This window comes from Typha latifolia, chromosome 10 (genome assembly GCF_019914945.1).
Source record: "Typha latifolia isolate L0001 chromosome 10, TyphaL0001v2, whole genome shotgun sequence".
NCBI classification, from domain to species: Eukaryota; Viridiplantae; Streptophyta; class Magnoliopsida; order Poales; family Typhaceae; genus Typha; species Typha latifolia.
The window spans coordinates 4,784,536-4,802,033 of record NC_133095.1 but is presented as its reverse complement, the minus strand read 5'-3'; the positions used below and the strand labels follow the sequence as shown (position 1 = coordinate 4,802,033).

Here is a 17,498-nt window from a genome sequence, read left to right as displayed (position 1 = left end):
TATTAGATAGTCGAAGAAATCAAAATGTCACAAAAAATAAATAAGAGGTCTACATAAAGATAAACTATATAGTTCAGAGAAAGTAGGTGTAATTAACTCATTTTTTATTTACTTATTTTATTTATTACCAAATTAATGCGTCCTCAAATTTTGTTATGCATCCATTTTTATATTCCCTGTGCATTAATAGAGAAATTATTAAGTAATACAAACAGACACTAGTCAAAAGACAAAGCCACTATCTATTCATTAATCTGATGTTACTTACACAAAAGAAAGAAGAAAAAGAGGAAAAGGAAAGAAAAGAGTTGTTGTTTACAAAGAAATCACCCCTTTACGTATTACAACTCACATCTCTCAAGATAATTTAAGAAGAAAACAAGCTCTGCGAACAATTCGTGTTACTTCAAAAGGAGAGGAGAAAGGCAAAAGGAAAAGGAAAAATTCAATCAAAATAGAACAAAAAAGGTGAGTACTCGCAATGATGAACCATAGAACTATTATGATTTATGATCCCCAGCAACAAAGGAACCACCGTAGTGTAGCATGAATTTGCAAATCTCAACTCCAAGCAAGCAAAAGAATGTCGTGCGCATCATTCATCTGGGTGTTGAATTTATTATCGCAGCATCTGAAACAGTATTCTCTGTGTTATCGGATTGCAGATCAGAGATGCTTCAATATACCAATGAAAATGATCAAGAAGGAAAACTATTTCAAAAGGATGCTAATTCTTAGAAAAGAATCAATTCCTGATATACATTTCAGAAAAAAAGAAACATCTAATTGTAGTTGCAACTCATCAGTGGCCAGATACATTATTTGCAAAATATGTCATACCAATAATTCAGCTAGTTTCTTCACGCGAAAATCACTAAATACTGTAGAAGATCATGATGCATAAGTTTTTCTGGTTTTGCTTTGATTTATGTACTATATCAGAGGCTAACTCGGGCAAACTAAAATATTGCCGATCGGATCAATGCAAACTATAAATTAGAGCTCAGAAATATTATTGTTCTACATGTACTATGATTTTCTCACTTGTATGTTCGATCAGTGCCAATCTTTTACAAAGAAATTGAAATAGGGATCGTGAATATTCTTATTACATACAAAATATGAAAAAGAAAAGGAAATCTATAGGTAGTTTTATACTGTGATAGATGATCAAAACATTATCATGTTACTGCTATGGTCATTGTCGTGCAAACAAACTAATGATACCAGTATAACCGATAGAGGCACATCTACTATGTCTAATCACTCCTGTCAAGCATAATGAGAAACAAACTAACCTTAATCTGATGGTGCTTACACAAAAGAAAAGGAAAAGAAAAGGAAAAAGGAAAGAAGAATAGAAGGCCATAGATCCCAACCTACACTGTAAGTTCTTGTTTACAAAGAAATCACCTATTACATATTACAACTTGTATCTCCTAAAAAGAATTAAGAAAAGACTAAACTCTTCAAACAATTCAAGTTACTCAGAAGATAGAGGAGAAAAGAAAAGGAAACAGAAAGGTGAGTATTTGAAATGTTCAAAGGGTAGAAAACAAGCTGTATAATTTCTATTAGGTAGGCAATTTTTTTAACTTCATTTACTAAAAGAAGCATGAAACCAATATGCCAAAACCAGAACCAGAAGGACCAAAACTAACTGAAACATTTCTTTTTGTAGCGGAACTGAAACCAAAACTTTGAAACATGCTTTATTCTTTTGCCTCAATTCAATTTTGGTTATATTATCACAAGTTACGACTGTGCTGAGATAAAGTGAAGATAAGAGCCATAAAAATAAATGAATAAGTTAGACGAATCAATATTACAATCTTAGCATGTTTCATGTGAGAAGTTGAGAAATTTGACAAGACTGTAATACTTTGTTCAAGAAAATTCTGTATGCAAAGGATCTAAAAGGGGATTCTCTTGAGACTTGTGCAGAAGTGCAGTAGATATCTATGGTAACATGCCCTTATCATCTTTTGTTAGTAACCCACAACTTCGCACAAGTCAAATTGCTACAATCTTCCCAATGAGTGTAGCAGCTCTCTAAAAGGGTGTCCCAATGCATATGGGTGCTTCCCCTAACTTTTGTCTAGTAAAATTATTCCGTATTCTATTTCGACTAAGGAGACACATCCACCTTAACATCCTCATTTCAGCTACACTAAACCCTTGAATATGTTGGTTCCTACTCAACATTCTTATCCATAAGGGATTCCGGTAATATAGTCATCCTATAAAATGAATATTGCTTTAAACTTAAGGGTATATTATGATCACAAAATATTCTGTATTTTAACCATCCACTTTAAATCTATGCTCAGCGTTCTCATCAGTCTCAATTTCTTGCTAAACAATAGATCTGAGGTAGCAATAAAAAAAAACTCTCTTTTAGGTATTTCTTGCAAACAAGAGTAATTTTATCCCTGTAATTTTGATGCCTTAATTACTGAAGTTACATTCAATACAGTCTTACACCTACTTACTCTAAAAAGTAAAACTTTATATTCTAAATGTCTTCTCTATACTTTCTTAGTATTCGCCTAAAAGTATAGCAGCTCTCCACCATTCAGTATTTAAGTATTTCAACATGACATCTCATTAGTACCTAAAGCAGCATTGTCCTCGATCTGTCATAATTCAGGTCAATGTGTTATGTACACAGGAATTTTTCTCCATAGTGAACAATTAAAGAGGAATAAACAAAAGAATAGGTCAGTGACGATAGCTCACTCATCTAGTGACACAAGATAGTTGGCCACACTCCAAAATAAATTCAACTGTGTAATGTCATGGCGTCATGCCAACAAAATGATTTATTTCTGAGGAATTCTTGTTTAGGAACTCAAAATGTAAAACATTCTAGCACACAAGGTATAGTTTGTGGAGGGAAATATATAGATAATCTTATCCTATTAGTGAAGATGTTGTTTCTAATTATCCTATTAGATAATCTTTAACAAAATCTCTATGACCACTAGAAAATGAGTTAAAGGGGCCCAATGACAAGGCTCCCACCTACACGGTGTTTGGGAAGGAAAGATGTACATAGACATTTCTTCATTCTTGAAGAGGTGGTTTCTAAGACATGAACCCAAAACCTCTTAGAGAACGGCAAGCTTTACCATCACACCAGTTGATGTCCTCAGTGGCGGGAGCAACTATGATGCACTTCATCTGCTATAAATATTTCAGACTTTGAAGGGCAGTATAAATATTTCAGACTTTGAAAAATAACAGAGTCAAACAGAATGTTCTAGCAGTTTTTGAAATTTATTTTGAGAATATTGATGCTGAGAACTAACTATTTTAGTGACAGGTTTGGCTAAGGTATCTTGTGCATATCAAGGTTACAGACATCTACAAAAGGAATTGCATGTGTATCATGGGCCTTCTGGCTCTTGAAATCATCATAGATTTTCTATTTTCCTGCGACACGGTCAAGAAACATAATTCCATTCCTTGAAATAAGTTACAAGTTGAATGTATTCGGGGACTTCTTGCCTTCTTTTATTGAGGGCTTCTTTTCCTTTCTTTAGTCTTAATAAAAAAGAATTTGTTAGATTTAACTAAGAGAGAAATCATATTATGCACGGAAAGATCCACATCTCTCCACCATCGTTCTTTCTACTGCTCTTGATTTTCTCCCCAATCACACCTTGTTTGCCATGATCTTCTGATGGCACAACAGATTGTACATTGCATCTCCAATGCACATTTTGTGGCACTATTGTTGACTATACTGGCTTGTGGTGGTATATTTGTAACTAGTTACTGTAGATTATGGATTTTGACATGCAATAGGAGGTTGTAATTGTTCTCAACGGAATTAAGTCATTTCTCACTTGTCATTAGTTTTAGCTTAACTAAATCATACTTCATGTCATTTTATTTTTCATGTTTCTCTCATCCTCTGACCTTGGAAGAAACTTCTCTTGTTCTTCTGGAATTCTGAACCTATTCTGTTACCAGAATCATTGGTTATCTTATAAATAGAATTTCTGATTACTTTGATAATGCAAAAAGAAAAATAACTCGGAGCTATTTTGAGCTAGAGAATGCTATATGAAAAAATAATTTCTATTAGGTTATTCTCAAATATTTACCTCTGTTGTAAGATTGTCAAAGTTCAAGCTACAGCACATTAGCTTTGTTTAATTCCAATTGCTCGTAATTCCCTTAGGTGGCACGCAATATCCCTAATGAGTTGAACCCCTTCATCACCATTCCTAAGTGAATTTACACTGTGTTCAAGAAAATTGCGATCAGCTTCAAGTGTCGTTAACCTTTCACTCAGGTCAGAAATTTCATCCTCAAAGGCAGCTAAATCACTCTCAGCAATCATTGCAAAGTACTGTCCCTTATTATCAAATAAACCTCCTCCCTGGTTTCCTCGGACAATAAATTGAGCTTGTGTAGTTGATAAAGGAAAATCAGTTCTTAAATTTGGGTCTTCACTCGACTGCAATGGGTCTACATCCCCTGCTGATGCATAAACTAAATACCGACAATTTCTTCTAGTATTATCCTCTACAATTGGCATTCTTTGGTCACAGTTTTCTCCATCAACATCTTCACATGTTTTTTCAAAAAGTTCATCTTCTTTAGCACTAAATTTTGATGCATCAAAAAGAGCACTATTGTTGGAGAATATGTGAAGCTTCTGCTCTAATTTCTTCAAGCAATTCAAAATGTATGCCTTTTCATCATCAAAACTTTCCAGGGAATGCTTCAAAAGACTTGATTCACGTGATCCAGAGTCTTTAGGCAACATTTCAAGTGCCACAGGAACTTGAAGTTCCATAGTAGGATCCAGTTTTCTTACCTCTGATGACTTCACTGCTAATAGTTCACCTCTAAACTGTAACCTATATTTTTCAAGCTCTGCCTCCAGTTCTTGCAATTCTTTATCTCTTTGAGCAAGTATCTCATTGCATTTCTGCATTGCTTCATGGTCATACTCAGCTTGCTCCTCCATCATCCTCTGGTAATGCAAAGCTTCCATCTGCATTGCAGCCTTCTCTTCTTGTAGTCTTGTAATCATGGCCATTGCTTGATTTGTCGCAATTGCAGAAGCATTTCTTTCTTCTTCTAGTTCCTTGTATAGAAGGCTTATGGACTTCCTGTCCAACGCAACCTGCCGTCTTAATCGGTCAACTACACTTTCTCCTTCAATTTCACTGACAATACTTCCTTCTAGTGACTCCATGCCTGACTCATTTCTCTCGATCGAGAGTCTGTTAGTGATGTTCTGCAGAACAAAATAATCATCTTGCCCATGTACTCTGGGACTAAAATTGGAATCATTCCAAGGGGATTCAAGTCCCTGAGAAGCAGATATTTGTGATATTAGTAATTTCAAATCTTCATGAGCTCTAGAGGAATCCTTCCCCATGATCACTTCGGCAAATGAAGGAGATGTCAAACTGTCCTTATTGCCAGTAGCAAGCTTGTAAGCATCATTTAAACTCATACCAGTGTTCAGAGACAGGGCAAGGTCGCTCGTGATTTGGTTTGTCTTACAATTTATCTCATCTGAGTTTGAAGCGTTGACATATTCTCCACTAGAAGTAACAATATCTTCTGCAACATGAACTTGTTGGAAATTATCTACACAAAAACAGGATCATTGATAAGAATCATTTAAAAAGGTTATACAGAAAAATGGTAACATGTAAGATAAAATATCAACTGACCCTTTGTTTGTGAATCTTCTGAAGGGACTTTGAGAGAGTCTTCAAGTATCAATTCAGTTGGTTGTAGGCTGGCTTTTTCTTCACTCCGGCTATAATAGAGCTCATCCGAAGCATGCTCAGTTGCAATAGCAGATGCCAAAGATGATTTATCACGAGACTCACCTACATGGAGTTGCTTCTCAGTAATTGATTCAAAAGGTTCACTCACAACAGGAGGAATCAACTTCTCTAGTTGTGTAACATCTGAGCATGTTGTCAACCAATTGTCGGGCTTGATTTCCATAGCTTCCGATTGCACGTCTTGAGCAACAAAATCTTCCTTGAGATCATTGTCATCATGAGCCAATTCTTTTTTATCCCCATCATCTGAGAAGTGAATGTCTGATTCAGAGTCTGATGTAACCTTAACCTCGCTGTATCCAATATGAGACAGTGGATCAACATCATGAGTGCATAGATGATAAATGTCTTTTGGGTCCAAAGACTTATCTTCTGTGTCTTTCAAACTAGTTTGATGATGTTGATGACTGCTTCTTATATCAGCAACATCAAGTTCGCTACTATTGTTGTGATATAATCTGATAGCATGTACTTTATTTTTTAAAGGTTCAGAGCAACATGAACAGTCTCGTTCGACTTGACAACAAGATAAGGAGTCATCCAGTAACGGAATTTCTGCTGCGTTTTTTCCCTGAAAAGTATCATGTGCATCATCTCTATCAATAGCTTTCTGCACATAATCTTCACCAATATCATCAATAACGACACCAAGTTTACCCACCAATGCTCTGTATGTCTCAGGGTTAGACTTCTTCTCTGTCGCAAAAGAAAAAAGGCATCTTTCACACATGTCATGGACATCTGCAAGTTTTTGATGAATGTGACAGAAGGCCAATGACGAGATCTCTGATTTGTGGGCATTGCAGATTAAATTCTTATAAAACCCTGGTTTCTCATTGCCCAGAATATGATCTAGCCTTGAACATAGAAGACAAGGAACTTGTAATTTGCAGGCACGGGCAAACCTTGTCACCAAATAGGAGAATAATGCATTGAGAAACAACAAAAGCATCAATACCCATTCAAGAACTGCTGAAGATAGAGCAGCTGAGAACCGGTGAGAATTCCTATGTTCAAAGTTGCATAACCTTGCAGCCATTGTGTGTAAACTACCTCTAGTATCTCAAAAGAGAATACTCAGAATTGGCAAGTAGAGTATTTCTCGTCGTCAAGGAAAAGAACTACATTAAATTGCCAATCCTCTGAAATGATGAAAATGGATGTCAGATGAAGAAAGTAAAGAGAGAGACATAAATGAATTAAATAGAAAGCCTGAGGTAAACCTACAAATGGATGATCATTAACTATTACCAAATTAAAAGGTGTGTAGACAGTACCAGGGAAATTGTTCAGAGCTAGTAATTACAGATGAAATAAGTGACCTCCATTCACAGATTATCACACCCCTTTCATCCAAGTCTAATCTTTAAATAGGCTATAGGAAGCATCAAAAACAAAATAACAACAACGAGACAATTACGTAGCTAGAAGCCTAGAACCACCACAAACTGTAAGCATCTCATCCAGTGGAAAAAACTTATCAATTCAATATTCTAATAAACCCTAAAAGAGTAATTACATACCATATCCCAACTATGAAAAATTAAACCAAAATACATAAGAACTAAAACTTATTTTCTCTCAAGCTAATAAGAAGGAAAGCAAGGACACACAATTCCCCACAAGGATCAAACTAAAACTAAAATAGAAACAATTCAACAGATTCCAATCAGGAAAACCAACTCAAACTAATAACCAAACAAAAGTTAGCATCAAAGAACATAGATTGTAAACAAACCCACCTCGCCAATTCCTTCCGAATCCAATGAACAAAGAGAGATCGTGATCTACGCTGTGTGATTAAGAACAAGAGAGAGAGAGACAAAAGCAACCGAAAGCTGCCAGCTTTTCACCTCACCCTCCTCTAGATCTCCACTGGCTACTCTTATCATTATTCCAAAAAGCTGACGTCAACAACCAAAAGTCGGTTGCAGCGGAGGATAACGACACAGACCGAAAGGTGTTACAAGCATTAAAATGACAAGAAAATTCCAAATTTTCGAGCTAAAATTCACGAAAAAAAGGTAGCAAAGAGGAAGAAAGAGAGGAAATTTCTGAGATTTGGGTACCTCATGGAATGCATGGGGAACGATAGGAGAAGAGGAATTGGAGAAATGATGGAGAGTGGATTAGGTGAGGAGAAGGGAAAGACTACTAAAAGAATAAAAGTAAAGAGAAAAAAAGGACATTAGAGCAATTGGGGAAATGGAGATAACTTTGTATAGTTCGGAGTAGAGCCGTCCGTTGACCGTTGGAATATTGACCGTTGTAAACTATAGGGTCTCCAAACTCTCCATGCATCTAAAACTCTATTTCTAATTCTTACCATCTCTTTCGTATATTAACATTACCAACTTTGCCATCTCGGAATTCTATATGTATTAAGAAAATGCTACAGTAACCAACTAACTCTAATAGAGTTTGCTAGGTTTTTTCTCGTAATCAAGAAGATCATGGGATCGACTTCAACCCTAAATAATTATTGTGCAGAAAATTGTTTGATAATTGATGGTAGCTTGACTCAATAACTTAGCTATTACAATATATTTAGTTACTAAAAAGATAAAGTTTAGTAAAATAACTGACATAAAAAAAGTGACTTCTTTTTTCAAAAAAGAGAGTAAAAAAAAGGACAAAATAGAGTTATTTTCTATAAATAATTTTTTTCACACTTTATAGCAACTGAATACCCACTATATAAAAAAAATTCGTGGGTTATACTGTGTACGAAGCTAGTATGTGAATTTGGTTTGCTACCAATTTATTAAGAGAGTTGAGCCGGTTATCCAACTTATATATTGGAGCCAACTAGATTATGTTGTTAACCCTTGTGTCTAGTCTATGAATTAATCCATATGCTCATAATCTATAAAAAAAATTTACATATATCCTAAGGTCCGTTATCTATAATTACTCTTGTCATTCCAGATTACAAGGTAGAAACATAATTTATATTAAAATTGATGGCAAAAGAACATATATTTTTTTTCTTTATCATGTCAGATACCTGTGCATTGACATAGATGCAGAAAAGTTGTTAATATTGCTTGATTAATATCAATCGAGCTCACTATGGATTATATGGGAAATTCTAGTTATCAATAGGATTTAATAACCATCTCATCCAAAAGATTATCTGGATGATGTTAGACTAATGGAGCAATGACTTCTAAAATGTATTAATAACATGCATTGTCACATCATTAGACTTATTAAGAGCTTAGATCTTGGTTAATAAAAAAAATTACCTACAAGCAAAAATGATAACCAATTCAAGGAAAGAAGGATTAAGGTTGTAGATCTCTAGCTGTGACATTTTTTGTGATGCTATTTTGAATCTAGTCGAGCTTGAGCTAAAATAAGCGTGTAAGCAGTGTCAAACATATCTTGAATCAAACATAATTCAGCATCAACTTAATTTCAATAACTGAGAGTTAACAGTATTGCAATTTAAATGTTTAATTTTGATACACCAACAGCCATTGAGAATGTAAGTGAAATTTTACTATATTATATCAAACTCAAATGGTGAAAAAGATGAGACAATTACAACCATGTCATCGTATCGTAATAGGGGCTTCCATCAGCTCCGTCATGGCCTTAGTAGAGAATGTAAGCAATCACACCAACACTTTACGTTGATCAGCAAAGAAACAAAATCCAAAAGGCTAGCTATCTTGGTAGGTGCTTTAATAAAGACAATGGCAGGAGCGTGAAGTGGGGTGGCAATGGCAGTGAGGCAAGGGAGAAGGGAGGCAGTGGCAGTGAGCATGCACGGAGGGAGGAGAGAGGGGGAGGAGGTGGATCTGACGACGGGGAGGTGGAGCCGAATGCCGCCGGTACATGGATAGCTAACTGTAGAGGCGGAAAGCGGATGAGACGGAGAGGAGGTGGGTGCAAGAGACGGAGGAGGAGAGGGGTTGGACGTCAGTGATGACTAGAAAAAAGGGAAGAAGAAAAAGAGGGAGAAAATAAGAATAATAGAGATGAAAAGAAAATAGAGACTAAGAGGGAGAAATGCCTCTATTGAGTTCATAATTATCATATTTATTGTGTCTAAATTATATATCTGATAATATTTTATTTTAATTAATTAATGTGTTTTCGTTATATGTAAAACTTTGATCAATTAAATCCAATTTAATCATAAAAAAATTATATTTAGGCTCAAACTAGATTTGGGCTTAACCGCTTAAGTTAATTGATGAATGCTAACCAGCTCAAATCAACCTAACTCACTCAAGTCAAGTTGAGGAATCAAAGCCAATCCACCATTCATCTTCTTCTATCCAAACTGGAATGAGTTTGGAAAGAAATTTTTCTCTCTTATTTTCCTACCGAAACAAAATGTATCTCCGGCAATTGCAGCATGAAATGAGATCTCCATCAGTATATTTCCTAAGAGGTCTTCATCAACAAATTGTAGATTTTCAGTAGAGTAGAATTATATTTTCAGCAAGATCTTTACAGCAACAAAAGATCAAACAAATTTTTGATTTCAATAAGCATATTTTCAGCAAATTTTTGAAATTTATTGTGGCAGATTTTTTCATACATTTCAGCAGATTTCTAACAGTTTTCGAGTATATTTTGATTAGATTTTCATGGGTCCAAAAAGTTTATAGATAGAGGGGTTTTGAGAGAGAGGAGGCAGGCTGTTGTAGTTTAATTTCTAATTTTTTTCCCTATTCTTTAATTCAATTCTAGAAATTGTTTAAATTCATTCTTTATTTCTTACTAGATCAAATTCAATTTGTAAGTCCAACTTTTTTTGGACAAATTTACTTTATAATTTCAACATTTGTTCAGCAATTATTTTAGCATTTACAGGCTTTCTTTTTCTTTTCGTTTGGTTTGAGAACTCAATTTAATTAAATTATGAAATTGTTCATATTCTGAAATTGTATTTTTAAATGAAATTTTATTTTCAGATTCAGGATTTGTTCAACAATTGTTTAGAATTTATAAATTTTGGTTTGTGAACTGGGTTTGCTTTAGATGATGTAATTTTGTCAGATTTTGGAATATTATATTTTTATAATATTCTAACTTTGAATATCATATTCAACAACTGTGTAGAATTTTCTGATTGAATATTACTTCATCCAGTTAAAGTTCATTAATTAAAAGTTCTTGTTTACTCTAATTATATTTGCATCTTAACTATTAAGATGGATTGCTAATTTCATTAAAGTTAAAGGCTGAAGCTTGTAGTTGACATATTTCTATTAATTTAAAACTCTGATTTGTTCCTAATTGCTCAATATATTCTTCTTTCTTCTACTATAAATTGATTAATAGATATTGAATATCAGTTATTTTTATTAAAGATATATCTAATGATTTAAAAATTTTATTCTATGTTTTCTTAAAGGAATGAAGAATTCAACTTTTATAAAAATTAAATTGTTTGTTCAAAAGTAATCTTTCGATTCGCTAGTGATTAATTTCGTGATGAATCATTAGATATTTAGATTAGTTATTTACAAAGTAAATTTCGAAACCTTATTACTCTCACACTTATTTAAAAAAAATCTACAAAAAACATTTCGTTTTCAAAAAAATCTCATAAACTAATTTTCCAACTAGGTTAAAATTATTTTTTAAAATTTTTAAACACTTCAAATTTTTAAATAAGCTATTGTGGCGTTGATATATTGCTTGCCGATTTACTCCATAGATTCTTATACTTGCGAGTGTTAATTTGTCATAGTAGAGGATAAGGGAGAGGTTGGCAAATAGTGTGGAGGTTGTCTATTGTTCCTAAAACCAAAATGTTATTATGGAAAGTGTAGTAGAATCGTTTGACTATTAAATCCAAACTGCACAACCTAGTTTTGACCACGAAAAAAGTGTGCCTGATGTGTAAAGAGGTGGATGAAATACTTGACCATCTTATCTTTACATGTCATAAGGCAAATAATTTTTTGATCGCTATTGAACAACAAGCAGGTTGCAGGTTTACCTTTAGGAACAAGTGGCAAGAGGGAGATTGGATTAAGGAAGGGTCGACATCTAACAAAAAGGTCGCTATATTAAAAAAAAAAAACCATTGGCCAAGGAATGTGGTCAAGTGTGGAAGGCAAGGAACGAGGTAGTGTTTGATCAAAAATATTTTAAAAACTATCACCTTTTCTACGATGGAGTTTCAAATTCACCAAGAGCTACCGGAGGTACTCTATGGAGTGAGGAGGCTTTGTTTATTTATTTTATCTAATATTTTAACTTTTATTATCTTTTTCTAGTATGTTCTTTCTCACTATTTTATGGGAGGTTAATTAGTTAACTAATTAGTTAGTTAACCTCAGATGTGAGCATGTCTTTGTTCACTTTCATAAAGCATGATGAAAGATACTCCTAAACCCTTTAGCTAGCTCCCAACGCTTCATTGTAAGTCCTCATAGCTACCACAGTATCAACCTCACTCCATGTAGTCTTTATAATGGCTTCCACATCTGATTCGACAACCACCCTATCACCCCTACCGTTGGCTTCCCGTAGTCCATGGACCATTGACATTATGTAACACCCCAAAATAAATAAAATAAATAATAAAAAAAAAACCTCTGACCGACGCACGTGCCGAGCACGTGCGTCGGCCTGTCAACCTGCCACCCTGCCCTCTTTCCTTTTCTTCTTCTTCTTCCCTTCCTTTGCCGTGCACGCCATCCTCCCCCCATCTCCCTCATCTCTTCTTTCCCTCACCGCAGCCCCTCCTTTCTCCTCTCTCTCCCTCGTGGTTGCCGACAGCCGCCGAAGCCGCCGAGCTCGCCGACCCCCCCCTCCGGTAAGCTTCCTTCCCCTCCTTCCTTTCTCCCCCTTTCTCCTTCCCCTCCTCGGCCTCGTCTTTGTCTGGGACCCATGCCGCCGCCGTCCCCGCGCCGCGCCGCGGCCCGTGCCGCGCCGCCGCCGCCCCCCGCGCCCCGCAGCCTCGTGAGCGCTTCCCTCCGCCTCACCCTCCTTCCATTGGTAGTGGAAGGAGATGAGGTGGAGGGGTGGGGGTTAAACCCCCACCCATTTTTCCCCCCTTAGTGGGCTGCAGACCACTGCAGCCCACTAATCTATTGGGGTGGGCTGCAGACCGCAGCCCACCAGCCTGGTCTGGGTGGGCTACGGGCCGCAGCCCACCAAGACTCGGGTGAGCTGTAGGCCGCAGCCCACCTAGGCTCGGGTGGGCTGCAGGCCGCAGCCCACCTAGCCTTAGATTCGGGTAGGCTGCAGGCTGCAGCCCATTAGCCCATTGTGGAGTGGGCTGCAATCTGCAGCCCACTATTCCAACCTTGGTGGGCTGTGGCTGGGCCCCCAGCCCACCAAGGCCCTATTGCTTTGTGGGTTGGGTTTGGGCCTACCCTTTGCCTCTAGCCTAGCCCATTTTGGGGCCATTTGGACCCTATAACCCTGTTTATCATTTTCACCTGTTTTGATTAGCCTGATCCTTAATTTTGGGATAACATAAGATTCCTAGGATACCCTTGACTCGTACCAAACATAAATGTGCTAATAAGATAAGTAATTCTTTTAGTTCGCTAATGACTTTACTTGCGTGAATTAATAGGATTGACACCGCGTGAGGAAGATTTTGGGATCCCGGACTAACTGACGAGTTTTACCATACCGTGGAGACCCCCCAGGCGAGTAGAGTTATACAAATCTAGCATAACATAATTACAGTCATTATACCTGTGTAGGAAATGTCGGTATTAATGCATGCAGTTGGTACTCCCTATTATATCTTTTGCATACGTAGTTATTTATAACCTGTTCATCATAGTATTATGAGAATGTTAATGTGACATCAACATTAGTATGATAATGCTTTACATGTGTCCGGTATGGTATACCATTGCATAGATGTATGATTGTTGTGAACGTAGAATGTAATGATCATGATGACTATAACATGCTTTATGCACTCATAAACACTGCACCACTTCCACCTATCATTAGTAGTAGTCGAATTCTGACTAGGCAGTACCCCTACTCACTCAGCCCAGGGTTAAGAGTAGAGTGTATTTTATATGACTATACTATTAGCGGCCTACACCTGAGGTCGGGAAGCCTGTGTGGCATTCAGGTAGTTATACTGCATAGTTAGGACTAGATTATGATGATAGAAGAACATGATTGTGAGGCGGGGATATATCTCTAGCGGTACCCGACGACGCAGGGTTAGGACGTCTGTTGATGAGCCGAGGGCTCCCGATTCTCCCGCCGAGGGCGGTGATGATTTAGAGAGAGTGAGATATGGGCTTACGACCGGGGTCCTGAGTCTGATGGCCACAAACAACCGGTCACATATAGTGTCGCCATACACGTGTAGGTGACATTACCGCTAGATGTGTATATATCCCCCCTCGATGTATGAGATGATGGATGATTGTTTCTTAAGAGTATTTACCCTGTGTGGTGAATAGCTCGGTGAGCGATGATAAGTATGATTATTGCCTTGGTAGACATGAGATGACTAAACTGCTATTTTATTGCTATGCATAATATGTAAAACCTATGATTGAGATGTGTATGAAAAGAGATTGTCTCAAGCTTTATATCTGTGTGAACTTATCATAATACGTTTAGGATCTAGCATGTTCCAGGATAGTGATTGGTAATCTTTATCAATTGCATTGACTTAGTAAATTGTGGTAAGTCATTTCAATAAGCATATCGTTATCGTTAGCAAATATGGGCATACATTAGATATATACATGCGATGTCATTAATTTAGATTGTATGAATCCTACTCGCTGGGCTGTAAGCTCACACCTCGTGGCGGTATTATTTCAGAGCTAGGGGACGCAGGTGCGGGTAGCGAGGAGTAGCTGCTTTTCTTTCCAGTACGTATATTAGTGTATTAAGCCCCTGCGAGGGTGTGATGATGACGTTGTATTTTCTTGGACTTTAGCATTGTATTTTGGATGTATATTTGGAAGGCTTGTTGTGGCCTATGGACTTGTATCCGGACTCTTATAATTGAGTTTATTTATGGTAAAATTGTGCTGTTGTGTGCCTTGTGAAATCCTTGTACTGACAGGTCATGTGATACACCACGTGGGGGGATTTACCCACGCGGTTTACACGTGTATTTGGAGGTTTGGGTGTTTCAACTTGGTATCAGAGCCTAGGTTCACCATAAACCCGGCAAGTCTTCCTAGATATCATTCAAATACATAGGAAATGAATAATAACAATGAATAACTAGGAGTAATGAATAATATAGTCACTCACGACTTGTGCTATACGTGTGAATTAAGCGCTAAACTGCTTTGAACCAACTAGCAGGAATGCCGCCTAGACGTGCTCAGTCTGTTCGTGTGACTGGTCGTGGACGGGCTCCAGCCCCCGTCGATAAACCAACAGCCGGTGCTTCAGCTAGCATTGAGGCCCTGGGACAGCTTGTCAGACAACAAGAGAGGCTCATCGAGGAGTTAGTACGAGAGCGCACGGCAGCCATGTCTGGGATGCACATACCGAGGGAGTCGTCAGGGCATTTTACTCCAGCCGAGCAGACTGGAGGCGGGTCCGCCTGGTCGCTGAACCGGTTCATGCAGCTCAACCCCCCTTTGTTCAGCGGCACGACAGATAACATACCTAGCTCCCCTTTGATACTTGAGCTCAACATAAGCCACGTCCGTATTAAGTTTTATCCAACCAATTAGCAGCGCCTCCCACCTAACATAATGTCCCAACCTCTTTTGCTTGCTCTTGGCCTTCCCGTTCCAGCCATATTCCTTTGCCAACTACTTTGCCACCCTTGCAGCACCCACGGCCGGGATCTACTCGCTCCAAAAGACCCTTCCATTCCGCGCCTTCCAGATCTCCTATAGGCTAGTGGCTATGGTAGCCTTTACCTCAGCATTGTTGTCTCCACCTTTTGTCCCAGTCTAAGAGGATCCAGTGCTCATTGATCCTAGCATGTTGACTCCCTTCCATACCAAGGTACCTATCTACCTCCTTCCAAACTTCCTTAGCAAACCGACAGCTAAAGAATAGATGCTCTATGGTCTCTTTGAATAGATTGCAGAGCCCACAATTTTTATTTAGCCTGCAATCGGTGCCATGCAGAAAACGCATTGGTATCCAACCCTAGAAAATTTTCTAGATAAAGAACCAGACCCTCGGTGCCAAGTTTAACTTCCAAAGCTTGGTCCAACCCAAGCAATTTTCCATCATTTGTTGTCGTAGGTAGTTGTAGATGGACTGGTCTTAGCTTTGTCGTCATCATCTAGTGCCTAGACTCACAAATTGTCCAGCTCATTTCCCCCATGGTGCACCATGCATATTTTAAAAGCTAAGCCCTCTCCAAAACACCACTGAAGCTTCTCCACATTCCAACTTCATTTGGTTAACAGATACTTAACTTTGGTCTATTCATCCAGAAGCTCAACATGCACGTAGCATGGGGTACGAATAAGCGGTAGCTCGGTGATCCAAGGCTCCATTAACATTAATGTATCCTACCTATTGCCAATACATCTCGGACCAGACCCCTCTAAATCCAAGAATCTCTTTTCTCCTTCCCCCCCACCTAACCATGCCGGCAGTTCGTCGTACTTGTGGAGCATGATAGTCACCCACGAAACTTGCTTCTGGTGGAGCATGCTGAGCACATGCTTCCCCATTAGGGCCTTCATAGTGGTCTGCAAGCAATGTAGACCGAGTCTGCCTTCCTTTTTTGCTTTTGATAATGTGTCCCAACCCACACGTCGATTCACCGCCTTCTCCTAGATGAAAGAGCGCACAATCTTCATGACGTTGTCCAACATCGTGTTTGGGAGCCACCCTAATCCCATCCAATAAGAATGGTGGTGAGAACTCCCTAGACCAAGGTAATCCTGCTAGCTATGGAAAGGGTGCTCCTCTTCCTACCGCAAGTTTGTGCTTGACTTAATCAATGAAGTCCGAGTGTCTGAGGGCTAGGATTTCGTAGCTGGAGACCTTCACTCCTAAGTGAAAGGCATCTTAGCAAGCTTTAGCAACAACACGTTGGGCGAGATAATCTCTGTCGATTCTTCCATCCAAATGGAGAGGAATAATTCAAATTTCTCCACATTAATTTTCTGGTTAATGAGCAGTTTATAGGTATCAATTATACGTTATAGCGCCCTTGCATTCGCCTCATTTGCCCTAGCAACCACCAATAGATCGTTAGCATACAATAGTTGTGTTATTTACCCATTGGCCATGCTGAAGCCTTCCATCCCTTATCTTGTCGTCTCCTCATTGAATAGCGACGTTAGGACCTGTGAACAGATAATGAACAGGTAGGGGAAGAGTGTATCCCCCTGCAGGAATCCTCTATGTGGTGTAATCTAATCACTCGGTTGGTCATTGATTAGAATGTTGAACCTCGGTGAGCATATGCAAGCTGCAATCCGTTCCCTCCATTTAGGTGGAAACAACATCAGCTTTAAGGTGCGAGCCATAGCCTCCCAGGATAGCCGGTCATATGTCTTTTTCATGTCGATCTTAATCATCATCATTAGCGGCTCGCCAAGTTTTTGCATGATGGAATGCGCCATCTCTTATTCTGCTAGAGTGCTGTCATGTATTGACCTTCCTACAACCAAAACTGCTTGCTCCTCCCCAATGAGCTTTGGCAAGAATGGCTTTAGTCGTCGCACTAGCACTTTGCTATTACTTTATAAGCTGAGTTGCATAATGCGATGGTTCTGTAGT

The 17,498-nt window shown here is 38.2% G+C and overlaps 1 protein-coding gene across 3 annotated transcripts; it reads right to left on the bottom strand.

The window, feature by feature from the left end:
• Positions 1-219: 219 nt before the first annotated feature.
• Positions 220-8,003, bottom strand: LOC140796725 (myosin-binding protein 1-like). 3 transcript variants are annotated; one of them, XM_073149804.1, is made up of 5 exons: positions 7,892-8,003; positions 7,565-7,726; positions 5,703-6,964; positions 4,113-5,616; positions 220-631 (listed from the first exon to the last, which is right to left on the bottom strand). In XM_073149804.1, the coding sequence occupies exons 3-4, from the start codon at positions 6,859-6,861 to the stop codon at positions 4,151-4,153; spliced, it is 2,625 nt and encodes an 874-aa protein (XP_073005905.1). In that variant the 5' UTR covers positions 6,862-6,964; positions 7,565-7,726; positions 7,892-8,003; the 3' UTR covers positions 220-631; positions 4,113-4,150. The 3 variants fall into 3 exon arrangements, with proteins under 3 accessions (XP_073005905.1, XP_073005906.1, XP_073005904.1); XM_073149805.1 differs by having other exon boundaries at positions 220-646; positions 7,565-7,986; XM_073149803.1 differs by having other exon boundaries at positions 7,565-7,986.
• Between the last annotated feature and the right edge of the window lie 9,495 nt (positions 8,004-17,498).

Excerpts from the sequence above, each read along its gene's own strand:
- LOC140796725 (XM_073149804.1), bottom strand. The coding sequence starts at position 6,861 with ATGGCTGCAAGGTTATGCAACTTTGAACATAGGAATTCTCACCGGTTC. Across the intron at positions 5,617-5,702 it reads AGAAGATTCACAAACAAAGG|ATAATTTCCAACAAGTTCAT; the intron begins GTCAGTTGATAT and ends GTTTTTGTGTAG.